Consider the following 27546-nt stretch of genomic DNA (forward strand, 5'->3'; position numbering starts at 1 on the left):
TTGTGAGCTGTGCAGTAGAAATACAGTGTTCACGTCTCAAAGTAATCTATCAGGAATGTGCATTCACATGTGTTTGACTGGTCGCTGGATCGCAGTTAAGTGTGGTCAAGACCCTGCAATTTTTCACACAGCCCTAATGTCAGTCTGAACGTAGCTAACGACAGTCTCATCAGACCTCAGCTGTGCTTTGTGTTAATCCTAATTAGAAAACGTTGGCATGCTAACATACTAAACTTGTGAACATGGTAACCATTGCTAAACATCAGCTTGTTAGCACACCGACTTTAGCATTGACTCAAATCACCATACAGCCTCATGGAGTAGCTAGCATGGCTGTAGCTTTTCTCCTAATCATCGTTTTTGTTATTGTAAATAATTAAAATAAGCTAGTTGACAAATTTAATATTTATTATGATTAAAAATTACAGACTGGTGTAAATGATTTGAATATTTACCATACAGCAAATATATGTAAATGTAAGTAAAAATTTAAAATTAACTTCAATCAGGAAATGCATGATCACTTAGACCTCCAGGTCAAATTGTCATTCATTTCATTGTTATACAATTCATTGCTGTCAGTTAATTTGTCTCAAAGGGAGTTAATGACATTACCAGACATTGATAGATGTGATGTACAGTTACATTCAACATTTCCGAGATTTGGATGGACATTGAATATAATGTTTGTCTGTCTGCAGTTCAAAAAACACAGGAAGACACCTGAGATTCTGAAGAGTGAAAAAAGTTAGGTTTTTGTAAGAGTAGAAAAAATATCCTGTACTACAAGTTTCAGGAGCTTTGTGTTTACCAGCTCGTCCTGCTTGCTCAGAGCTGAAAGTCTGTGAGGGCTGCAGGTCGGCCCAGTTCCTCCACCCAGATAGCAGCTCTGTCTCTGGGAAAAAGGCGTGAAATCAGAAAAAGGTAAAAGTCTTTTCTCTTAAACCCAGTCCTCCTATATGGGCTCATCTGACTCCTCACTCTCGTGCTCCTCCTGCAGGGAGGATAGTGTGAGGACGGGGCTGGTGGGTGACGCAGGGGAGGCAGGGGGTGAAGGTGAGGTAGGGGAGGAGGTAGAGGGGGACGATGGCTCTTGAGGAGCGGCATCAACTCCTCTTGTGGTGGTGGAGCTGCCGCTGGTGCTCCCCATGCTGCTGGGGGAGGAGGCAGTGGTGTCACTCCCAGCAGCTCCTCTGGAAGACGACGCTTTCCCTCGGGAATCCTCTTTGGACCCCTTCCTCACCAGCTCCCCCTCATGTCTGCTCCCCTCCCCCCACAGGTCTCTGTCCCGAGTAGGGGAGGAAGTGGTGGATGAGGGAGGCTGGTGCTTCTTGGCTTTCCTGCTGGCATCTCTGAAGCTCGCAAGAGGGGGACGAAGCCTCACCCCGCTCCGGGTTGAGCCCTCTATAGCCTTCTGTAACTGTTAGAAGAGAAGAAGAGGTTGAAATATCTACGGACAACATGTGTTGAAGTGACAATGTAGGATTACTGAAGTGAGCATCGAGGGAGTTGAGTTGTGAGGGCGGTGAACGGAATAACCGAATGAATCAGAGCATAACGCGTGATGCACCCTCTGACAGAACACCTGCCCACAAAGAGATCACCACAGCTCACTGTCATGCTGCATTACAGGATCAAACCGAAAGACGTGACAAAAAACATGCAGATCAAGAAGAAACAAAGAGAACCATTACCTCTTTCAGTGCCACGACACCCACCAGCTTTCCAATACTGGTGACATAGGCATGACTGAGACCCAGCAGAGAGAACAGAGTGTGGGTCTGAGTAATGACAGAGAGAGGGACATGATCTAGTCAGTGTTCAGTGTATTGTACGGTGACTGTATTCTGCTTGCATGGCTGTTCCTCGTAAACAATTTCTCTGCAAGTATAAGAGGAAATATATGGCATGGCAACATAGCATGAGTCACAGCATAAAATTCAAGATGCAGGATTCAAAGCTTTAAGGTCGTATGAGCAGAGAACAAGCTGCACCGACTTGTACAATAAAATTCTCAGTTTACTGTCCTCATTTGCCATTCATAAGAATAAAAAAAAAATTAAAGGGGTGCTCCATTTCCATAAGTTAAGACTCACAAGACTTCTAAGAATTGTAAAAATGATTTATGTGTTGGCTTCTTTTATACTTGTATGTAGTACACTTTGTACATTCAGACCTTAAACAACGCAGGGGGCAGCAGTGGTTGGCTGGACTAACAGATTATTGCACTTAAAGGTTTATAAGACACCAAAACCCTACAAAATAGTTATATATTATATATTCACAGAAAGGATTTTACAGCTTCAGAAACCTACCATGGTGACAAATATTTTATCTTTTTTTCACAGCAATTACAATAAACAATAGAAATACTCCATTTACGTTATAAAGTAATCTACCTGGAATGCTGTGTCAACAGGCTGGCTCTATTTAAATGAATAAGAGGACTGCATTTTATTACAGAGGGCCCAAGTCACTAACTAGTATTTTATATTTTTTGTTTAATCTGTAAAAAAAAAAAAAAAAAAATCCATTGTACAAACATAGCAGACTTCCCAAAATGTTGAACAACTCCCTTAAAATCTGCTTCTCTGAAATATGAGACTGTAATTGTGCATGACTAATCAGTGTCTGTACGTGATCTTTGCATGTGGTGATGTCTCACTCAGGTGCTGCTGTGATCACCTTGTGCAGAGACGTTCTTTCCACCAGCTGAAATGGGGAGGGATCTATACGTATCTGCTCCATATCGATTGGTTTGTCCAGCTCTGCCTCATCCCAGGCTTTGATCTGCATCAGCCAATCACAAGAAAGTGAGACAGGCTCAGGGTGGACAGACTTTCGAATTATTGATGTAGATGGTTTGATTATGCCATTGTTTGCTGTGTGGATGCTGAATCAATAGTGTACAGTACCTCCTCTGGTGACATGGTGTCAGTCAGCGGAGGGGGCGTGGAGTCCTGAGGAAAGAGGGGGAAATAAAGAGTGAAGGACAGACAGATGGAAGGTCAGTCAGTTTAGCCGTACAGATGATGATAAGATGCCCCCTAGTGGTTTTATTGCTCCCCAAAAACATGTCAAGTCCTCTATGTTCGCATCATGTCATGCTCCTCCCTTCACATTAGCGAGGTTGGCTCAGGCTGCCATGTTGGACTGACGCCCCTGTCTAAGCTGTCACTGCCAACTCGACAGCAGATCTCTGATGCACTGCTCCTTTGAGCATTTGGGGTCAAAGTGATGAGTATGAGTGAGGCTGATCTTAGCGGCGTACCTGAGTTTCAGTCTGGCCTGATGAAGACGTGGAGGAGAAGAGTCTCTGAAGAGTCCTCCTGACAGATGGCAGCTTGCGCTTGTCTGGGGACATGGTATGGCAACACATGTAAGATGAGACAGGAAGTGACATTTGATGGGTGAACTTGTCTTTTTGTGCAGTGGAAGTGCCATGTTACCTGAGCCTGTGTGGTTGGTGGAGGCCTCCTGAGGTTTGGGGGCCTGGATGGGCCCATTGCATTCTTCCTGCACCGGAGCAGTCTGAGGGCACAACATATTCAATAACTGTACAGTGGGTTGTTGAAACTAACAAACTTTCCACTCATAACACCCATCTGTCATTTAAGGTTTGTTTTTTTCCACCTTGTCTGTGCTCTCCTCTCCGCCCTCCTCATCAACGAAGGTGAAGGACTCCCAGCTGACTTTGGAGCCCTGGCCTGGTGAACTCTGACCTCTTTCAAAAACTCGCCTCTCTGGTGAGAGCCACCAGTCGAGGACGGCCTGAAGCTCTGTTCTCTCGATGGAACCCAGAAGAATCATGGATTCTGCAGAGGGAACCGTTAAAGGAACAGTCAGACATTTGGGGAAGTTATTACCTCAGCCAAGGAGGTAATATTTTCAAAAAAGTATTCAACTGATTTGTACCAATCTTGATTGAGGGATGGGTCATGGGCCAAGAAAGAAATAAAATTTTGGGTCAGATCCAGATTTCGATTTCTTTTTCTGCAAAGTCTGGTGTACATTATTTGACATTGACCTTGGAGGAGGTTTCTGGTGAGGGTTAGATTAGGAAATTGATGTTACTCTCAAGGCAGGCAAGGCAAGTTTATATATGCAACACGTTTTGTACACAGAAGCAATTCAAAGTGCTTTACATAAAAACAGATAAAAAGAACAGAGCATAGAAAAATTTAAAAGATTAAGACGTATAAATGCATAAAATAGAATACATAAGAAATCACAGTGCATGTCTGCTTGGTAAATATGAAGCTAGCCCCAGCAGATGGTTAGCTTAGCTTTGCAAAAAGACTGAAAACAGGGGGAAACAGCTAGCTTAGTTTTGTCCAATGATAACAAAAACAAAAAACACAAAAAACAGCACCTCTTGGTAACTATCAACACAGTATATCTAATTTCTTTACCTCGTATACAAATCTGAAGAGAAAATGGTGAATAGAAAGAGAAGAAAAATTAATATTTGGTGTTTAATGGGGGGGGGTAAGTGTAGGACTATTTCTTGGTTGCAAGTTGTGATTTCCTAGAGTCTCTAATATGTTTTTTTTTTTTCTGTTTATGGATATTTCATATCATGATATGATATCAAATCTATAGAGAAAACACATATAAAGGACTTCAAATTAAAGACTTTTCACTAACTTGGTCTATTCCTAGACCATTAAGCATCTAGGGCAAAACAGAAACAACCATTATGATAATGTAAGTTGCTTTACCTTTAGAGTCAACCAGCGGGATGGTTTTCAGCGTCATGGTCTCTAGCAGATGGTTCAATTCTCGAAAAGTGGATTGAGAAGACAAGAACTTCACTTTGCGCACCATGATGTCTTCCACAAAGATGTTATATTTGCTGGGGAGGCATAGATACTACAAAAATGACCATTTGTCTTACAATGGCAGCTTTATGGAAAACATACACACACAAAATAACTGCAAACTTTACCTGATGTGCCCGAGGGCCAGCTCAGGCAGGTATGGCAGCTTCTTCACCTGGATGATGGAGTCATAAAGGGAAGGCTGCAGACCCTGGGCCACCATGTTTGCTAGGATGACCGCCACCATCATGGGTAAGATGTGGGAGATCTGACCGGTCAGCTCGAAGCAGATTACTGCTGTGGAAACTGTGTGTGTAACGGCTCCCGTCATCGCAGCCGCGCCTGGTAAAAATCAATGGGGAGGATAAAAAATATGTGGTAAGGGTGAAATATGATGAGACTGTGTTACTATTATTACTCCATCTCATTTTGACACTGAGTCAGCCATCAAATTCAATGAGTTTTCAGTGACTTTCAAGGGTTAATTTGTTGTAATTCAGATGTTTTTGAGTAGGGTTACAGAGTTATATTTAAAATTACACACCATAGAGGCCTAATTCTGGTCAAAGATGCTACCAAGCAAAGTAAAAATGGCCGAATTGTCATAAACTGCTACTGTGTGTACAGTTATTCAACATATTTGAACTTAAATGAGAAGTTTAAATACCAGGAGAGACAGAGGACAAGAATGCTGAATTTGGGTGCCATATTTAAAAGTTCATAAAATTAAGCACATTCAAAGTTGTGCAGTTTAATTCTTCTAAAATCTGCAACTCTTCACCAGGGCTTCAGGACAGGAAACCTGACCACAGCACTGAGGATGGTAGACTGACCAATGACAGCGTAACCTCCTGGCAGGATGCGGTAGACTATCCCATCAAACAGGATTCCATTTGGGAATAGAGTGGCCATGATCTCCCCTACGAGGCGACCGAAAGCAGCTCCTTGAGGACAGAGATAAGGGACGATGGTAAAGACAAATTGAACTGAAGCTCAGCAGGAGATACTGCACTTGCATTACAAAATCCTCTTACCTAGTATGAACACTGGCATAAAGGCGCCCGAGGGGATGGGCATTGTGGTGGAAACTGCTGACATCCAGAACTGCAACACAAAAACAGGATCAGGGTAGGATCGAGACGAGTCCCAGAGGTTTTTCATGCTATCACATGCTATTTAAAGGCAATACCTACAGTACACAGCAAGAGGGAGGGAGCCTTACCTTCATAATGAAGAAGAGGAGGAGGATTATGAAGATGCTGACACGAGGATGCAGCCATGCAGAGGAGCGACCCAGGCCGGGTGGAGCAGGAGACCCTGAGATTTTGGTCCAGGTGAAATTATCAAACAGGGAGTTGATACACTCTCTGGGCATCAGCTGCCAGAAGGAAGAGACACATGATTCCTCTTTTAAAAAATGCACTTGTGTGAACATGATTCAATGCAGGAAAAAGGGAGCATATATGCAGACTGGATTAAAGCTCTCAAGACTTTACTGGACTGAAAGAAGGCAACATTTTGTTGGCAAAAAGGTTTAAACACAAAACTGTGTCTTATATCTTTGTTGATGTCATAGTGAAGTGGTCTGATAAAACAAAACGTGCAATATAAAGATAAATCATCAAAAATGTAAATAGTAAAGAAAAGTAAATCAGAACTGTGAAACTTAACCACTACTAGGTGAATTAGTAGAGGCAATTTAAAGTTGTGCAATTTGCAAAACTTTATTTTAACAAATTGTGTAGGGCTCATAATTAGACAGAAAGCACATCAAGGTTCAAGGTGTGAGGGTTTGTGAAGGTTGGTGGTTCGATTCCTGGCACCACCAGTCCACACGGCATCCAAGATACTGAACCCCAGATTGCCCCGATGATGCACCAGTGTATGATTGCGTGGTAGAGATGTGCTGTATATATAGAAGTGCTGTATGAATCAGTGTGTGAATATGACTCATAGTGTAAAGCACTTGGAGTGGTCATTAAGCCTAGAAAAGTGTTGTTCATTGTTCAGTCTCAACAGGTCCTTTCTGGTCAATTCAACATGAAAAATGTAACCGTGAACATGTGGGTTACCAGGGATCACGGTTAAAGCCTACAGGTGCTGGTTACACTCTGTCATTCATATGAGCTAAAACAGAGAAGATTAGAGACAGTAAAATCCTGCACTCTGAATTTGTAGGAAGAAGAAAATATCAAGGCTTTGAACTTGCACAACTTAAAACTGCAAAGAGGGGAATTCAGACCACACAATTTAGTAGTGTTTAAATTTCAACATTGAGACAGCTCTTAAAAGGGATCTAAATCAATGCAGCAGTCGTGGCTTACATAGCATCAAGCCACCGGCCTACAGCAGGGATGAGGTCTGATAACCTAACTTCTTTCTAAATCTACCCCCTCAGATTTTGTCAGACCCAACCAACACTGTTACCAGACTTCTATCAGACTTCACATGGGTCCCTCTCGAGCAACAAAATACTTTTTTTTCTCTTATATGCAGTCGTACTCCCCAAGAAAAACAGACTTTGATGTGTAAAATCGGTGGAGTTCCCCTTTAAGTTGCTAATAAAATTCAAATTATCACGGCCCTTTTTTTGTGTCTATATATAGCATAACATGACAAAACCACACAACACAGACTCCACTGACCTCCTTTTACAGTACCATAAATATTAATGAACACACACCAAAAAGAAGTCAGAGAGCGTGAGATTGATTCTGTCTAACCTCTCCAGCCATAAACTGTCCAAATCCAGGAGGAAACGTGATGGTGGCGATGATCAGTGTCACTGCACCTGGATAGATTAATCGACTGGGAGTACAAGCACACACAAACATACACACAGTCATTAAAAGGAGGCACAGTGCACTCCCAGAAACCTGCAACAAGAAACGGATGCAGGAAACAGTAACGAACATCTGAATGTGAGTGTGTAACAGCACTGATTGTACGGCTCTCCTGGTGCTGCTGCTCGCCTCTCTCTAATGTTGAAGACTAATGTTCCCTGACTGTTGAGTCTCCGAGGATAAGTGAATCTCCCCGTTGAGTGAATAACTGGCTGAAAGGTTGTTAAGGCTTTGCTGCTGTCCTGGCCAGTGTTGTGAGACTGATGAGCTCTGAGAGTGGAACTGAGACACATTAAGAGGAACCGGATTTGAACGTGCGAATGGTGCGAGTTACTGGGAACAGACTCTGTAACAAGAATCGCAGTGGTATAACAGCCCAGCGCTGCATTAATCCACAGCAGCAGCGAGTGAGTGCACAGTCCTGTTTGTGTGTGTGTGTGTGTGTGTGTCTGAGTGTTGAGGTCTCACTGTTTGGTAAGGAAGCGTGTGAGAGCTGTCGGTCTCCTCATGAAGAGAACCACCTGTCTGTTCAGGTAGACGAAGAACGCCCCCAAGAAGCCACATGAGATCCTACAACATGAAGCAGGCAGTTTGTTCAATCCTTGTGCATGAGCATAGTAAGAACATTTACAGCATTGATGTGACAATTGTATGTAGTATAGCAGACCAAAAAGAGATACTATGCATGCTCTATTTTATTTTTTATTCATTTTAAAACTATAGTAAATTATGGCAATAAAAAAACACTTGGGTTGCACGCATGTCACAAATATCCTCACCCTATTATTGCGAATGCAGGCAGCTCCTGCAGGTCAAAGGGGAAATCCATCCTGAAGTTAGTTTTGAAGAGAGCTGTGATTGTGACTGAGAGAGACAGAAAAACTAATTATCTTTTTAAACCCAAACAAATATGTGATTTCATCTGTCTACTTCAAATGAATTTCATTTATTTGCTTTATTTGTTAAAATCAAACAAGGGACAAAAAAGTTCAGGAAGAGGGGAGAGTGAATTACCTTTACCTAAATAATACTACTAATAATCACACGTTTTACTTGCTCAATAGTCAGAACCTGATTTTTGGCCACTTGGCAGCTAAAGGGAAACTGCAGAGTCAGGTGATCATCTGTGGGTTTAAAGAAGCGACCCCTTTCATAGAACATGTAGTCATTTGATCCATTGTTAATATGAAAATATTGATTATTGCAACTTTAAGCAAGATTCTATTTTTTACTAAAGGTTCCCTAAATCAGTTCCCTACATCTGAAAAAGAAGTTTGAGAGATTTGGGAGGATAAAGATAACTGTTTGAAAATAAACTGCAACTGCCTGGAAGATTTCCCTCTGTGAATTGTGTGTGGATATGACATATCTGCATTTTTTTTTTTTTTTTTTACAGCAGAGACCAATTTTCAGTTATCAAATTTCAATTTCTAATTTGTAAGAAATTGAAATTTGATAACTGACCTCTGCTGGTGAGGTGTTGGGGAGGTTGGACGATCTGGTTTTCATTTGTGGATTTGTTAAAAAAAGACATGGAATGATCTGGAACATTCACCTCTTTGAAATGTGTCTGGACTAAAATACAATACTAATATTTGGAAATTGTGAATATAAATTGTAAGAACTTGACATTTGAGTGTTCAGAAGATGAAGATCTTCCCTTTGTGAACTGTATCGTGAACATATAAAAGTTCAGTCTTGGAAAATACAAGTATAAACTGTATGAAGCTGATGTTTCTGGAATAAAGGAAGAGACAGGGTGCAGGGATTTAGTTACAAGTTACAAGTGTCTTTACTATAGTGCTGGTGGATGTCATATATTCTGATGATTTAAAGCATTTCTGGTTTATCTTAAGAAGCATATCCAGCTACTTTTCCCTAACACGCCCGCTCAGCAATATTTCAGCACTTTGTGTGTTATGGTTGTGTGTTAAATGTGCGTCTGCTCCGCTTCTCACCAGCATCCTTGTTCCAAACAGAGAGCACCCTGAATATGAAGGCGCTGAATGTGGCAGCAAAATATCCCCGCCAGTAATTCCTCACCGCAAAGTAGGTAGACGTGACCTCAATACTGAACAACACCCCTGGTGGTGGCGGAGAGAGAGAGAGAGAGAGAGAGAGAGAGGAGGAAAGACAGAGGGAGAGGAGGGATTACAGAGTAGAGGAAAAATGAGGATGGATAGAGTGAGGAAAGAGAGGAGGAGGAAAAGAGAGTTGGAGAGAGAGAGAGAGAGAGGGGCAGAAATAGAAAAAGAGAGAGAGAGAGGGAGAGAAGGGGAGAGGCAGAGAGAGAGAAAGAGAGAGAGAGAGAGAGAGAGAGAGAGAGAGAGAGAGATGGAAATGAGTTAAATAAGCAGAATGAGACCAAAAACACTAGAAGCTAAGGGTGTAATTATACACAACAGGAGAACCACAGGGAACGAATACACACACTCTAACCAAACACACACATACGCATGTAGTCTCTTGAACACACACACACACACACAAACACACACACACACACACACACACACACACACATACACACATACACACACAAACACACACACACACACACACACACACACACACACACACACACACACACACACACACACACACACACACACACACACAGGGGTATAATCAGCATGTGAAATGATAAAATAAACATCAGAGCCATCAGAAACATTATTCTGAACAAGATAAAAACAGCCGAACAGCAGACAAGGATGAAAAAATAATATTTGAGGACTCTCAGTGTGTGTCATTAGTTGATTGAAAACAAGGTTTTTAACTTATCTACAGTGAACTGAGGGGTGTATTTGTTTACTTTTGTACACTGATTATTATTGAAACTAACAGTTATTGCCATTATAAAATAATCTACTCATTTTCCTAGTTTGGTCAATAAAAGTATCAGAAAAAGATGAAAAAAGCCCACCATAAAATCTCAGAGTGTCTATGGACCTGTGTTGTTGAGATGGAGATGAATAGAAAAGTAGTGGGACCGTGATATCTATTCAGATACTTTCCTCTTAGCAACACTCAGGGGTTGGAGTGATAGTTGCAGTCTTTTTCACCCCACCTCTTAACCCGTATGATACTGCTATAAGTGGGGATTGAATGCACCTCTTATTAACTGATTTGCGATTGACGCTCAACCGAGGCCATTTATTTATTTAATGTGGAAGAATATTGTAAAATGAGCCAAAATAAGCTTCTGGAAAAAGGGGCTGTCCACTCAGTTGAATTTGTGAGAACATGTGAGGGATATTGGAAAGTCCTCTCGAGTGTACAAGTACTCACAAAAACAATGTTTGAGGACTATGAATATGTCATTGGTCACTTTTTCTGTCTACAAAAACCTGAATTCAGGGGCCAGCAGTAGGAGTGGATGAGGAGCTCTGAGATGATGAGTGAGCTCCACTGTAATGAACTGGACTTTAGTTGTGTGTGCACACACTGGATCCTTCACTTCTAAAGATCAAGACAAGCAGCTATCCAGGGAATTTGTCTGGGCTGTCAACATTTTTTGATCCCAGTTGTAAGACAATATCTCTTACTACCTCTCACTTCCAATACCAAAACTATGCTACCGGTATTTTCAGTCCCTGAGACTGAGAAATATGGCTTTTTTCCTATTTTTTCTTTGTTTAATAAAATATGAAAACCTCTTATTGCATCAATATTAAAAGTTCAAATAAAGAAATATATATATATAAAAATAACATTCCTATGTGTATGTGGTTTATTTAAACACTCAAGACTCAGGACTGTGTGTATGTATGTGGTCTGATCAAATGTGATTGACATCTCCCTGGCAACAACAGGCAAACAACCCCACATCTGTCATCAGGTCTTGATATCACTCATAGTAAAAAGCTAATTGATAAATTAGATTTTTTTAAGGGCCTTTAAGACAAGTGCAAGATCTTTGTCTGGGTCAAATTAAAACTAAAATGAGTGAATTTACAATGAATTTTGATCAGGGAATAAACTAAATTAAGGATCTGACCATGAAATCAGTGCTAAATTTTGACACTTGATAGTTTGTGATACCAAACATTTGGGACACATTTCAGTTGCTACACGGTTCAATATTCAGTTCTACATTGTATTTCATATTACAGCCTCAGTGCAGGATTGATCCAGTACAGGGGGGTGTTTGGTGCAGCAGTTTTGGTTGTAAGAGGCAGTGTGCAGATGTGTAGTACCTCCTAGTGGAGTGCCGAAGCAGCATCCCACCCCCACGGCACAGCCAACAGTCAGTATATCTGTGTAACCGTAAGGGTTCTACTGACACAGAAAACAGAGAGGGAGAAGAAAAGACAGGAGGCAAGTGAAGGGGTGAGAGAGTGAGAGAGAGAGAGAGAGAGAGAGAGAGAGAGAAAGAATGAGGGATGAAAGGCGTGAGATGATGAAGGGGGAAATGAAGGTGATGGAGGAACGAGAGCGTAGAGAGAAAGACAGGAGAGCAAGTTGGAGAAAGAGAGAATAAAAGATCAAGGTGAAAGAGGACAGGGTGGGGAGCCACAGGGGGAGGATTGACAGAGAGGAAGCAAAATGGAATAAAGTGAATAAATAATACTTGCTGGAGCGTGGTAAAAAAGTTATAGAGGAGGGGGGAAAAAAATCACACCAAGAGAATATAAAGCAGAGGATGCACAGGGTGATGAGAGCAATCAGACTCAGAGGAGGCAATTAAGCAATCAGGGAAACAAAGTGAGTGGTCACAGTGTCCTTGGAGACAGATCTCTGCCACTGATTGTAGACTGAAAATTAAAGGTAGCAGACATAAAATATTTCCATTAATTATCCATAACCTTGAATTATGATGTTCAATATAGCTTTTCAAGATCACAGATGCATTTATAATTTTTGGTCTGTGATTCCCTAAAAAGAGGTTGGGATGCTGAAAACTTTGACGCTCTTCAGAAGAAGCCTGATAACAGAGAGAACCTCATAATTCAAGGCTCGTGTATCGTGTAGCTTGGAAGCTAATCTGCATGTTTAAATGTTCATTCACTTTGAATGAATCACTGGTGAAGCAGGACACTGGTCTGAGGTCAGTTTTAACCTCCATATTTGTGTTACTGATGTTATTTCAGGAGGAGAAAGCTGACCAGAGACCTGTGCCTGAGCAGCCTGGGACTTGCCTCCCACGGGGGCAGCGAAACAGGTGGCCACTCCCACGGCACACGCACACACCAACAGGTCCTGGTTATGGGTGCCATTCTGGGGTTAAGGGTCATGGGTGGAAAAGGACAGGGAGGAGGGTAGAGAGAGGGGGTGAGCGGGGGACACAGACAAGCAGGGATGGATGAGAGAGTCAAAGGGAGGTGGAGATAGAGAGAGCAGGGAAAGGGGGGAGACAGGGATATGGGAGGTCACTGTTAATACACATGCCAGACATTACCATCGCACTATTAATACAGTGAGACACAAACACAGACGAGGTGCGAGGGAGCGAGCCAAAACAAAGACACAAGAGAAACTGGGTGGGGAGGGGAGGGTGTGAGCTGGGCATGAGAGAGACAGATGGGGGAGAGCAACAGGCACAGGGTTCCCACTTTCTCGTCAGCATCAAATTCAAGGACCTTTCAATGAATCTCAAGGACTCAAAATTGGCATGTTTGGCAAACTGAAACACTGCAGGGGCCTCATGTAATTTAAGACCTTGCCAAGTAGAAAGTGCTGATAGAACTGAAGGACTAGGAATTTTCAAGGTCGCCCAGTCTTTTTCAAAACAAGTCTATAAACTTTGATTTGATGTTGGAGATAAAGGAAAAGTTGGGGAATCACCAAAGTTAATACAATTCAACCTTAGAAGCTCATGAATGTGTGTACAAAGTTTCATGGCAACACATTCAATAGTTATCGCAACATTTCACTCAAAACCTGACGATTACATCAGAAGGAGAACCTGAGGATAACCAAAGTAACTGGAATACATAACTTTAGGACCATGACATATAAACTAAATCTATCCAACGGTTGCTGAGGTATCTGAGTCTGGATCAGAGGGGTGAACCAACTGACCAACTAACAGATATTGTCATCCCTTGATCCTACCATGGCAAAAGAAATTACAATAATTTGTTTAGCTCAAATCTGGAGATAAAGATTTAAGGAGCATATGGGAACCCTGTAATTACGACAAAGACAAAGCAAGTTATTATGGAAAAACTGCATTCTACATCCATTAGTGCATTAACTGTGAATAAGGCTTATGGGTAATGTAGTCTGTTTTTGGTCAGGGCCTCAGCTTACCTCATAGACTCCAGAGAAGATGGACATGAATCGACTCAGCACTGCGGCACAGATACTGGCGATGTGGACAAATGGACCCTGGAGGTGACGGGAGGAAATCATTGACACAGATGAGCGACATGTAATGTTATCTACACAGACACTGACTTTTGTCTGTAAAACAGAGAGTCTTAACTGGGACATGTTGTATCAGAACAGATAAATCACGGGGTAAATGCTGGATGTGACAGTTGCCCTGCTACTGAAATAGGGAAAATGAATGTACTCCTTCACTGAGGACTTGAATAATTTCCCTCAGTCCCGTGAGAGCGGGAAGAGAGGAAAAACATGACAGAAGATGATTTATTATCCTCCGAGCTTGGAGAAAAAAGAGATAGAGTGACGGATAAAGAAAAGAAGAGAGGAAGGAAATGATGAGGATGGTGATGCTGGACCAACCGATATGACAAGTACAGAAAAAGACAGATAATAAAGAGATGAAATGGTAGGTTTGTTTACCTCTTTGCCCACTGGCATCCCACTGCCCAGGCCAGCAGTCAGGCCGATGACTTTAGCTATGAAGGCTTTCAGGGTCAGATACTCCTTCAGGACTACACCTCTAAGGATGGTTTTCAGCTCTGGGATACCAGAACCTGTAAAAAAGAAAAAGAAAACAGCGGAGGTATAGAGAGAGAGACTAAAAGTCTGTGTGGAAGGATGGTGAATGCAGTAAGAAGAGAACGAGAGGTTAAAATGCTGCCATCCTTCGAGAAGAAAATCAAAAAAAGGAGGTAAAAAAAGGAAAAAATCAGTTGCTGGAGAGGATAAGAGAGACCGACAGGTGATGGAGAGCTTACCGATGGCCTGTGGGGAAACCAGGTGACAGAAGAGCGAGGCAAACATGACAAGGATCATGGGATACGTAACCCAGGCGAGGTACTGTAGCAGCACATTGCCCTTAAGCTCCCCATGCATCCACTTGTAGGCTGAAAAAGAGAAAAAAGGCAGTTAAAAAAAGAGAGAGGAGAAAATGTGCATTACACAGAGAAGTTCAAATGGAATAATTATCCACAGCAGGGACTAAAATGTGTTATCAAACAGTTCATTTGACAGGAATAATCCCAACAACCTCGGCCTTGGTACCTTGCAGGCTCTTGGCGCTGGCGTAGTCCATACTCCAGCTGACCAGAGCCATAGTCAGTCCCAGAAGAACCAGGAAAATCCAGTCCTCCCCCATCTTGGTCACTATGTACCGCCGCACACGAGCCAAACAATCTGGGACAGGGGTAAAATTAATGATTCACCTTGAAGCCATTTATCACTTGATTTAATCACTGACAGTTAGCTGTTGTAACAATGCCTGAGAGGGAATCATTCAGTGTGATTATGGGTACAGTGATGATGTAGCTCAGCACAGAAGGACCTGTAATGTCAGTACAGAACGACCTTAATGGTTTATGGTGTTCTTTGCAAATGGATGTATGTGCACTGTCTGAAAAAGGTTTTCTCATATACACATATAAAGGAATATAGAAGGAGACAATACATAAATCACTGGCTGGTTCACTGGTAGTGTAGAGAAATAAAGTGTTTAAAAGCAACATTTCCCCAGTGAAAAAATACACAGTTTAAAGTCCTGAAAATTGTCCTAAAGAGGGTGTATTTTTTTCCCTAAGTGGGTCTTGGTTTGTAACACAGGTTCTTGTTAAAATTTGTAGCCTTCAAGCAGAAGATGAGAGATTTTGAAAAGGAGCTTCTTTAGAGAGCAAAATAACTGAAGTGGTTTTCTGGTACTTACCAACACTCCCACCAGAGTCACGAGAGAAATTACACAACTGTTTCCCCCTGCACAGGCTGAGTATAAACCCCAGTGACTAGTAAATTGACTCTGACATGTACAATCAGTGGAGTGCCTCCCTAAGTAACTGTTGTACAAGACAATGTAATCCCACTTTTAAATGACAGGTGGGATTACAATAGTGACAAAATAGTGTGACAGTAAAACAGAGCGTGAACATCACCAGCTCAATGTCCTCAGAAATGACCAGTTTTACAACAACAGACAACAAACAGCAGTAAGCAACTGAACTCATTCTACAGACCAGCTCACAGTGTTCACTTATTGATGCGTTAATGTAGATGGAGAATGTTTTATGGTTGGTAGTCCAGGCAGGGTCGTAACTAATTACCACTGAGGGCACCGAGGTCAGTGGTGGAGGAAGTACTCAGATCTTCTACTGAAATAAAAGTAGCAATACGACACTGTGAAAATACTCCGTTAAAAGTTCTGCATTGAGTTGAATCTGAAACAATGCATCATATTTTATAAGCTTTTATAAACATTTTGTGTAAAATCTTACACTAAAAAAATAACTATGGCTGTCAAATAAATGCAGTGGAGTAAAAAGAACAGTATTTCACTCTGAAATGTAGTGAAGTTGAAATATAAACTAGCATGAAATAAAGGAATTTTATATGCTGACTTCAGTAAGTTTAAGACTCAATATAATCAAATTCAATTACTTTTAGGATGACAAAAATGAGGAGATAAATATGAAGCCGTCAGTATTTTTCCTGCAGGGTAGAGATGGGTTTGAGACAGCTATTAGACCTTTATGTTGGGAGACAAGATATAATGTATAATTAAAGAGTTAACTAGATAAATAAATAAATAAATAAAATATGAGAAATCTAAATAACAAATTTCAGAGATTCTGGTTTGTTATGTGCTGGTGGGGTACAGGGCCTCATGTCTAAAATCCTGACTACAACCCTGAGTCCAAGGTGGAGCTAAGTCTAACTCCTTCATGTTCCTTATTAAACTATAGAAGTGCATGTGATTTTATGAGCTTATCATGTTGCATGTAAAATCGTAATCTGCAAGGCAACCGGTAACTGAAGCCATTGGACTAATGTCGCTGTCTCTGCAGAGAAGGGCAATAAAAGTATGAACTTTTAAAAAAAAACCAAAAAAAAAAACATAGGGTGTCATGGCAACTAAAGCCTGACCATGGAAACTGTCACCATAGTTTGATCTATGTGAGACTACCTTTGGTTAGGCATATGAGTGTTTCTGAATGAAAACGTTAATTGTCATAACTCCACATCCCTGCTGGTCACCTTGGCATTTGGAGTAGGGTCGAGGCTTCTTGGTAGACGAGACGTGGCTGTGATGCGACTCCAGGGTCCCAGGGTGATGATGATGATGATGATGCCGCCGGCCGTAGCCTTTGCGGCCTGAGGCTGTGGTGTTGTCCCCTGCCTGTCTCCTCCATTGTCTCTCTGTCAGCAAACGGGCAGCTTCCCGTCGGGCAAAGTTCCCCAGCTGTTCCCTGTACTCACCGTACAGCTGTGAATGAGGGGAAACACTGACAATGAGCTACAAAAACAAAAAACACCAAATCAAGAAATCACATGTTTGTTGGACAACTTGAGAGAGGAGCCAGAAAAGGAGGGAGAGGAGGGAAGAGAGGGAGAAATACCTCTGACAACTGAGACTTGGGTGAAGGATAAAACTAGATCCAGAGTCTTGAGATAACGAGAAAGAGATAGGGGGAGAGCGGCGTGTGTGTAAAGGATACACACCAACCTGAATACCCTGGCAGACAGAAATAGACAAAACGGGCATAGAGATCGGAAAATCCCCTCCCTGAGAGGAGGCAGGGGCTGGAGAGGAGCCAGAGGAAGAGATCCTGGAAGAGAGGACATTCCACATCTTCCCCTTCCGACTACGTGCGCACTTTACACCTACAACCACAGAGACATGCACACACGCACACACTGGTGCGCATACTTGTTCGGAAAACACGACACGACCTTGTGAGCCAATGTGATCAGTTTGCACTGGACTCAGGCTGTAAAATACTGCAGATCCAGGTGCAGCTACGATGTGCAACTGAACCCTACAGATCACATGCATCCCAGCTTACAGCAAAGCAAGATGCTAAATCACACTGAGGGCTGGCTGCCACACATTTCTGGCTCATGTTCACACAGGGAAGGAGAGCTGAGCAACCATCCAACCATGAGGCCCCTACCAGGTCGAAAGCTTAGCTAACTGAACGTAATCACTTCACCGATAATAAAATAAAGGTACAACAACAATCTGCAGTCGTGTCAAAGTTAAAAACGACTGTATGACAAGGACAAGTTGGTTAAATCTGTCTTTTAGTGAAACGCTCTTCAGTTTAAGTGCACAAAAACTGCTATACACAAGCAATCCATTGTAATACATGAGTCACTGCAACCACATGACAAAGTGACTGATATAGAAGTTTATAATTAATACATGAATACACCACATAGCAGGTGGCCATGCAGTTACACCGTTAAAGGCTCTTGAGGACTTTTGATGCCCCTAAATCGTCAAGCAGGTTATTTTAAACCTCACTAAACACTACGAACCACAAACCACTAAGTGTGTGTTGCATTACCCTTGTACTGATGCTGTAAAAGCGGAGATAACAGTAGGCCAGTGATGAGCTATTCTGAGAAATGCAAACCACTATCGTCTACTTGAATCATTTGGCATTACACAAAGAGCTGGTTGAATACTACTTCCATAAATCATTTGTTGGTTTTAGCTTGGTTTGCTGCCACAGTGATGGCGTTTGCTACTGAGGAGACACAACCTAAGTTAACCAAATGTCATCATCCTTTGGTTAAATGTCTTTTTTTTTTTTTTTGTCAGATTTTTTTGTCACATGTAAAGGCACGCAGGATAACATGTGAACTACCAAACATTACCTCATCCATTTAAATGTAATCTCACAAAAAACCTCTTCTCTGCTGCAAGACAGTGAGAACCCACGCATATAATTTCAATTTGAGCTGTGACTCAGACATGAAATGATTAGTTTTTTTAGAAGAAAAACAAAAAGTGTATGACCACCAATAGAAAACAACACATTATATAATATCTCACTAGCAAAGAAAAAATAAGTGAGATTAATGATTATAAAACAGACTGCAGATGTAAAATGCACAGTTAAAATGAACTAAAACTAATTAATGTGGGAATTAAGTTAATTTGTATTTGTAGAAATGCACCACATTTAATGTAATGCATGCCCTGTACATTATAGTCACACAGCATACAGTGGGATAAACAACCCATTAAAGCTATTATGGGAAAAATGTAATCAAAATATATAAACAGATACACCAAAAAAGACAAAGGCCTGGAGTATGTCATTAAGTTTGGCAGCTAAAAAAAAAAACAGACCAGCTGGAGCCTTTGGTCCTCCTGTCTTTACCTGTTCCTCATCAGTTGTCTTCAGCATGATGTGGCAGCAGCTCAGTCCCTGCTCTGTCTCCTGTCCTACGCTGCAGACACCCTCTACACCACCACCACCTCCGCTGCACTACACATTAACACCAAAGAACTAATCCATCAACATCATCAAACAGACGCTGGCACCAGACGCCATCAAAACCAGGTACAGTAACGAGAGGAACCTGTGCACTGTTCACAGAAAGTGAAAGCTCTGCTGTTGTTTTATCTTTTACTTCCCAGTCAAATGACATAAAAATACATTTCTACAGACACAATATTTTCTATGAAACATCTTCTCTGTGCTCTAGATGACTTGTTCCTGTATTACTGTATTTTCCCTGCCATCTCCTATTTTACCGTCAGTGGATTTAAGATGTATCGTGTATGTAACATGCCTCTCAGATATTCTGCAACACAAAACATGTGGCGAGAGAATAGCATAACTGTATATAGTCTCCAACCTAATGCTGTTGTTTGGTCATGCATAGTTAGCTAAATTAAATATTTCTTTGTATGTCAATAAACATGAAATAAATAACAATTTAACTAATTCAGGCTGTTAAACAGGGCTCATAGGCTCTATTTTATATGGGAAAAATAATGGAAATTTCTGAATGAGCCCCATTAAGGTGAGCCAACATTTTGATGAAGGGCCTCGTTTCCCCTAAAATACAGAATGTACTTGACTTATTCATTCAGTGATGAATCTGCATTGGTTTTTCATTTTTAAATGAAAATTCCTATATAATTAATTCATTCTCAGCCGCCCCTAGAACCCTTTTCTCTCAGGCTTTAATCAAGTTGATTTATTGACTTGATTAATCAAAAAAAATATGACGGGCTGATAATGGAAAAAATTGCAGGTTTAGTTACAACCCTGATATATTGACAATAAACACCGTAAATAAACTGAAATAGTGAAACAGATAAAACAAATAGGGACGAAGATCTGACAGCGTGAGAGAGACGCTGAAAGCTGTGACTTTCGGTGAGACACTGTCAGTTGACTTTGCTCTGTCTCCATCTCTCAACCTGGTGTTTACCTTTGTGTCATTGTCTAACCTTGCACTACGTCCGTCTGAGCCACACAGGGCCCAGAAACGACCCCAGAAACCAGCATTTTCCCAACTTTCACACGCTCTGAACAGAGTTGCTGCCATCTTTTTTGCTCTCTAACTGCTCAATGACCTTCCCACACCAAGTCAGGAACACCAGAGGACATACAGTAACCCCCCCCACTCCTCTCCCTCCTCTACTCGCTCTAATTTACTCACAGCGAGATCCCCTCTACCTTCCCTCATGGCTCTTATTATTTTCCTGCCCTTTTCTCTCTCTGATCTCTGTAAAACACATGAAAGTAGTCAGGCGTTACTGTACAGCTCTGACACTGGCCTTTTTAGTTTATTGCGCTCCACTGTAAGAAGTCAAGCTTTTACTGTCGTCCTTATTGCAGGTCTCACGGGATGAAGAAAACAGAAGAATGCAAACCATTCCTTCCCTGGCTTTGTTATGAATACAAAGCGTGTGTTACATTTTACCAGTGAGCTGTCAGGAGCTTTGAATTCATTTATGGATCTGCCTTTTATGAGCAGGATTTAACAAGGTAACCTGCACTGTAAAAGCACAAGAAAGACGTAAGAAACAACTTCAGGTGTAAGCAAAAAGCAGAAACAGGCCTGTGGAAAGAAAGAGAGGGAAAGAAAGAGAGAGAGAGAGAGAGAGAGAGAGAGAGAGAGAGAGAGAGAGAGAGAGAGAGAGAGAGAGCTTCAGTCATAGTTAGAGCTGCTAATAGATACAGAGGTTGGAGGGCAGTGTGACATTGAGAGTTAATTAAAAAAATAATAACACATTCCTGCGTCCCTTATGAGAGGGAGTCAGCGCTGCATATTCATAGATGTCTGTGTGTGCTTGTGTGGCTTCTTAAGCGGGCTAAGTTTGTGTTTGTGTGTTTACAAGTGTGTATAAATGGGAGCTTGTGTGTGTGTGTGTGTGTGTGTGTGGTGAGGCTTTACAACAATATAGTCCTGTCCCTTACCACAAGGTTAATGATAAAATTTGACCCGTCCACTGACAGATAGATCAGGAGATTACCCCCCCTTCTCTCTCTCTCTCTCTCACACACACACACACACACACACACACACACACATTCCACAAGCGCATGTCTCCATATGCATACACTAATTAACCAGCACAATAACATTTCCATGCCTCGTCCAAACACTGTTCAAGCTGTCATGTTCTAATTAAGGCATGTCGGCGCAGCCAAAGGAGAAAAATAAACCAAACTGTAAACTTCCATGTGTTATGTATGAGCCTGCAGTTCAACTTCACACCAAGTAATCCAGGAAAAATCAGCCGTGGAGGCCTTTTCATCCTCTCTTAAAGCTGGTTTAGATTTCATTTAGCCTTGCCACAGCGTGAAATTTAAAATTTAAAGTCAATAAACAAGCAAGAAACAGTACAAAAGCTGCCTTCTCATTTAGGTCATAAAGGCATCAGTTCTCCTCGCAGAAACTGTTTCAGGTTTGGGAAGACAACATTTCAACACACAAATGAGTTAACCTTACCAGAAACTGATCTATATTCAGAACTGTTTCAAAAGTGTTGATCCGCTCCCTCATCTTGTGAGCTGTTCCTCCTGCAGGTCGCTGCTCGCTCTCGTTCTCGTCTCTAATATACTCTAAGTCCTTCTCTTGATATCTTTGTCTTACATCTGTCCTTTCCTGTCTTTGCCACAGCGACGGACACAGACTGTACCTGTTACCTGCTGCCTCCATACAGTATAGAACCTCAGTGACTGACAGGTATGGTCAGTGCCGTAAACTCTCTCTCTCACACACACACACACAGAGCGGGAAAGCGGCAGAGGTTAATACAGACACTTGAGGCTTGACAATAAATTGTCAGCAGCTCTTAATTCAGTGGGGTAGATTCTCAGTCGGGCGGCCGATCCAGCAGAATCCTGCACCAGAATCATAAATGATACCAGGCAGGAAGGACACATGCTTAAGGAATGAAAATGATACCTGCTAACTGAGTGGAGACCATAACCATACTACCATTATGTGGGATAGGGTGGATAATACTGCTCTGTACTTTAAATGCCTTCAGGATAGAGGACGTGCTTTACTAAAGCCTCACTGGGCTCTAGGACAGTGCACAGTGTCAAGTTTTTTTGGCAAACATTTGTTTTTGTACACAAACACTTTTTTTTTTTGGCAGCAATTCCTCAAATGTCGTTATTAAAGATTAAGTTATTAAGTTAAAGTTATGACACTGATTTATTTTTGGAAAGCCAGTATCAGTAATATCAGCCTGATGTTAAATAAGCTCAGCTCTAGTCTTTACCTTTATCTGTCTAGCTGTTCTCCGTCTGTGGGACTTAAAGTGGGTCACTATCTGCTGTTCTGTTTTGACCCAGAAGTTCTCACGTGGTCTCTGGGTCTTTGGGGACCAGACTGCTGCTGGTTTTCATTCCCAGCAGGTAGCTGTTTGCATTTCTCTGTGAAAAACAGCAGGGTTCAGTCGGTTTGTTGGACTGTAGTGTTTTATTTAACTTTGGGTGCGGTGATGTTGGATGCTTTTGTCACCAGGAACTACTGCTGGCCCTGAATGTGGAGCACCGCTGTCAGCTTGAAATATTTCATATCAGTTTCAGCACCATGTAGACTCATTTAATGTAGCCATGTTTTATTTTGTTTTACCCTGCAATAGACCGGTATTTGTATTGCATTTTACCTGATGCATTCTAGGATACACTTCAGCTCACCAGAAAAATGGATGGATGCGATCAGCTTTCATTTTCTTTGCAGTGATTCCATGAAAACACCCTGCTGAAAACCTAAGAAATGCTCAAAACCTTATTTAATTGAACCCAGTTGAAAAACATTTCTCCTTCTGATGGACAACCTAAATATACTGTAGTGTGAGACCTTGTTGCTGTTATTGTGTATTTTAATAGTCAGCGTAATCAGTTTTTTTTTAAAGGGTTTTTTGGGCATTTTATGTTTTTATTAGAGAGGAAACAGGGGTTGTTATTAGTTTTTCATTTTTACAATATCATTATTTGACTCTAATATTGTCTCATTTTTAGCAAATCATTGTAATGATAATGGTGATTATTTCTTGCTGATTTCTTATTTAACAACATACATACACTGTCATTTTTTGATGAAATATGAAGTAAATTTATATTAGTTGAACTCAAGTCTTTTTTTCTTCTTTATATAATTTATGGTTTAATTTACTGGCCAGATATTAGTCATTAGTCATATTCAGGGGTCATTTTAAGGAACTGTAAAACAGGAAAATTCCTGCAGTCTCTTGTGATCATCTCAGCCTTAAGAGGCATTTAGGAAATGAGGCTCTGATTTGTATTCAGCTCAGTATTTTATAGCTCCATAAGCCACCATCACACATTTGATATCAGAAGCAGTCTCACCTACGCCTGAACTCTTGTATGCAGCCTTTCACGTTTCTCCCTCACTCTTCCCCCTGAAACTTTCCCTCTCACCGCCCCATGTCCCCATCCATCCAACCCCCCCACCCCTGAGGTGAAACCTTACTCGTGGATAAATTTAGCAGCAGTGTGACCCAATGTTCACTGACACACTTCTCCACACCTCTGCCTCTCTCACGCTGTTTGTCTCTCTTTTGGCCCATCTCTCCCAGGAGGCCAGTTGCACAGACAGATGGAGGTCTTTAACCTTTACACAAAAACAATGACAAGTTATTGACACTGCTGCAACCTGAACATGGTGTTTCATCCTGTAGCTATTGATGTACCAGCTATCAGTTTAATCATTACATTATAGCCACCTCGGTAATTGAAAAGACACACCAAGTGACTGCGATATCATATGAAATTTAATGGCTTAATCATCTACATCCCAATCATTTCAGTCTGCGCGACATTTGGCAGGTGAACATCATCTCTTTTAGTAGCCTGTAACATTTGAGACTTATGAGATCTATTTCACTGCTGTTGACATTCGCACAGATTGAGACTGGTCTCCTCACACAACCTCATTTTTAACCACATCCATCACAAAGATTGTAACACACAACCAGGTGTATACACAAGCAGCTATCAGTTCCCAGCACCCTGCTGGAGTGTGTCTGTCTGCGTGACACGAGGCCACAGAGGGAGCTTCCTCCTTGTTAAGGTCAAGGGTCATCAACAGTTGTGTGACTTGGAAGCAATTAGCACAACTTTACAAACCCAGGACGCATTAATTTGGTCATTTGCAGGTCAGAAGACGTCCAGGTGTCTGGGTTCAAACTGGGCTACAACTGGATGAAAAGTTACGTTTTTCATCTGAGTTACATATCGTGGTTACGAAAGTGTTTTTTGAATAACGCTTTATCTTATGAGTCCATAATTCTGGATAATTTTCTAATAATTTCCAAGATGTTTCATTGAAAGAATAATGTACAGCTACAGCTACTTTATTAGGAAAAGATGTGAAGTAACTTCTTTACAGAGCGGATAATGTTTACTTTTGGGTGACATTGTTGGAAATGTGTAAATTCTGTTATATTTTTTGCATCAGTATCAAAATAAACTGTAATCTTGTGCTGAACTATATGAATTTAACGTCTGTTGATGTCATCACAAAGTGACCACAAGACACACACAGGTTTTAATTACAGGGAAAGATATGAATTCTTAAAACAATGTCAACACTAAGTTTACTATAAATGCAACATTTGTACTTTAGAAGTTACACATTAGATTCTTGATGGAAATGTTGCACCTGTCTACCAGGTGTGCATCAGACAGCACTTAATAGAATAGAGAAGCTAGAGATAGTGTTCAAATGGTATACGTCCACTTAATTAATTACAATTAATTGTTTTCTCTAAGCCAGTGCACAGCAGGTCAGCTGAATATGCAAAAATGTTACATTTGCCTAAAGGCAAGAAGCAATTCAACTGGTTAAAAAATTCAGTGATGAATGAATAATTATCATTTCAATGGAGCTTGTCTGTCGGTGACATTTCCCTATAATTAATACCAAAGTACACAGTTCTTTCCTGGAAACTATAGAAAATCATTAGGAAATAGCAGACCGGTGAAATAAACCATTACCCATGTTTCTTACTCTGACTCGTTCTATTTCCTTTTTACTTTCACTCCTATTTATTCATTTTCATTAAGTCTTATTCACATTGCTGCATGTCTTTGTCTAATCTGCTATTGTATATAATAACAGTAAAGCTAAAGCTTAAACCTTGATTTAAAGGACTGCAGTTCAGTTGGAAGCAGATCCTTACTACTAGGTGAAATTTAAATGCAGTTGAAACAACACTTCTGTGTAATTTAAACATCTAATAAAACATTCACCTTTTAACCAAGTGGAACCCTGTTTTAACCTCAACACGCACTGAGAACATTACAAACACAGACATCTAACATTAACTCCCATCGCCAGTGTGCATCTGTGAAGATTTAGCCAGCTAAATCATCAACCTGAAAATAAACACCACCATATCCTCCTGATCAATAAATACATTATATTAGGGCGATCTATTAACAGCTCTACACATAAACTCCTCAAATCCTTCGAGGCTCTAATTTCCTCTCTCTCACACATACACAGACGCCATCATAGCTTTCACACCTGGGAGACATGTGACTCTGAGGAGAGACATTAAGCCTGTAAATAGTGTGATTAATTGAGATTTCTTATTTATATCTGACCTGTGGGCCCCCGAGAGGCTCCAGGAGGGTTAGGGATTAGAGATTTTGCTTTGGGCAATCATCCATCTCCTCAAAGGAGAAGAGGAGCTGACACTCTTTCACTACTCCTCTTCACTTTGACAGTTGCTCAGGCTGCTTTAACACATACACGCACACCCCAGCTGCTCCAGCCTCAGCGCTGATGTATCTGTCATTCTTCCATCTTATAATTTGTAACCAACTTAGCAGAGAAGAACCTTTGAAAACCCTGGGCATAAACACAATGCTTCAAATCATCCAGTGGAAAAAAAACAACAGCAAAATAATCTGATGCTGTGAGTCACGTCCATAGAACAGGTGTGATTGGACAGAGCATAAAAAAGTCAGTGGTGGTGACACTTCAGCAGACATCTCAAGATGCTCCTGGGAGGAATGACCATCATTTAGGATGAGTATTTAAACAGATGAACAGGGGGATATAGTGACATGACTTCATCTCAACAAGTACATCTAACCTGTCTGCTCAGGTTTCCTGTATATAGGTATTTATAACCACCAACAGCATGAAAACAGCAATGACTTTACAAGGCCGCAGCTTGAGAAGGCGTACAGATAGAAGGCGAGAAAAAGGGTCATATATAAGCAATGTGCTTAAGGATATAATTTGGGCATTGCAAAAAATGCAAATAATAATAATAATAACAACCAAATGCAAGAGATCAAATAAGAGCTGGGTGTTTTCACACCAAACAAATGATAAAATCAGTTTTATTTATCGCCTTCGCTCAGTGTTTCATAACGTGGGCAGTGTGAAACCAGCAGAGACTGTTAATGTGTTTGAGGGCTGAACAAATAAACTTGATATAAAGCTGCAGAAATCTTGTTCACAAAGTAAATAAAACAGGAAGAGGAGGAGGAGGAAGACAGCTCAGATGAAGAGTATTGATTCAAAATGAGGCCACTGGGAGGACTTTGTGTGATGTAGTAGAGAACCAGGAAAGACATAAAGCACTGCTTGTTGATGAGGAGGGATGCAACAGATGAAAACAAAAGGTAGTAGTGGAAGCAAAGAATTGAAATTTAGGCGTGAAAGAATTAGGGAAAGAAAGGAGGGAGCAGTTGGAAAAGATTAGGTGACAGGTAGGTAGATGGAGAGATGATGGAGAGGCAGGTGAAGTGACATTAAATGAGGAGGAAAGGAAAGTCATTTAAGAGACAGACAGAACAGCAGATGGGCAGGCAGGTAAAGGAAGATTTGGTAAGTCCTACCAGGGTCTGTTGGTATCTCAGAGCCTTCCTTTGCGACGCATCTGCAGCCATTGACACGCTGTCACTGATCCAAAAATAACCTCGCTGGACACCCCAGCATTTCCAGTGGCGTGGGCAACACCATACACGCACTCTCTCTCTCTCACTTATATGCTGTTTACACACTTTACACCAGGTGAGATAAACACGCAAACATCTTAAGTTTCTTACTCTCCTATAAACTCATTCTCAAACACACTTGTTACACAGAGAAAACCAAAACACACAGATGAGGTCCTTCCCGACCGCACTCTTCTCCAGATGATCCAGAGGCTGCGAGCCATCCAGCTCCACTGCAGGACTGACAGACGCACAGACACAAATCGGACAGGCGCACAAAGCAGAGTAAAGCCATCTGATGAGGCAGTGAAGGACGCAGCG

General features: G+C 41.3%; 1 protein-coding gene across 1 annotated transcript; it reads right to left on the minus strand.

Annotated features, from left to right (window-relative positions):
- Positions 1 to 387: 387 nt before the first annotated feature.
- clcn1b (chloride channel, voltage-sensitive 1b) lies at positions 388 to 27484 on the minus strand. Its single transcript, XM_071470798.1, has 23 exons — positions 27127 to 27484; positions 17018 to 17246; positions 15041 to 15172; positions 14755 to 14883; positions 14417 to 14550; positions 13919 to 13996; positions 11863 to 11941; positions 9622 to 9747; positions 8443 to 8527; positions 8132 to 8233; positions 7544 to 7628; positions 6043 to 6198; positions 5855 to 5924; positions 5654 to 5764; positions 4949 to 5162; positions 4722 to 4855; positions 3634 to 3815; positions 3450 to 3531; positions 3272 to 3354; positions 2916 to 2960; positions 2686 to 2790; positions 1695 to 1781; positions 388 to 1420 (listed from the first exon to the last, which is right to left on the minus strand). Exons 1-23 carry the CDS (start codon positions 27175 to 27177, stop codon positions 956 to 958), a joined length of 2964 nt encoding a protein of 987 aa, XP_071326899.1. The 5' UTR covers positions 27178 to 27484; the 3' UTR covers positions 388 to 955.
- Positions 27485 to 27546: the final 62 nt, after the last annotated feature.

This window comes from Trachinotus anak, unplaced genomic scaffold, assembly GCF_046630095.1.
Source record: "Trachinotus anak isolate AG129_WGS33_773 ecotype Australia unplaced genomic scaffold, CSIRO_AGI_Tana_v1 ptg000032l, whole genome shotgun sequence".
Taxonomy (NCBI): domain Eukaryota; kingdom Metazoa; phylum Chordata; class Actinopteri; order Carangiformes; family Carangidae; genus Trachinotus; species Trachinotus anak.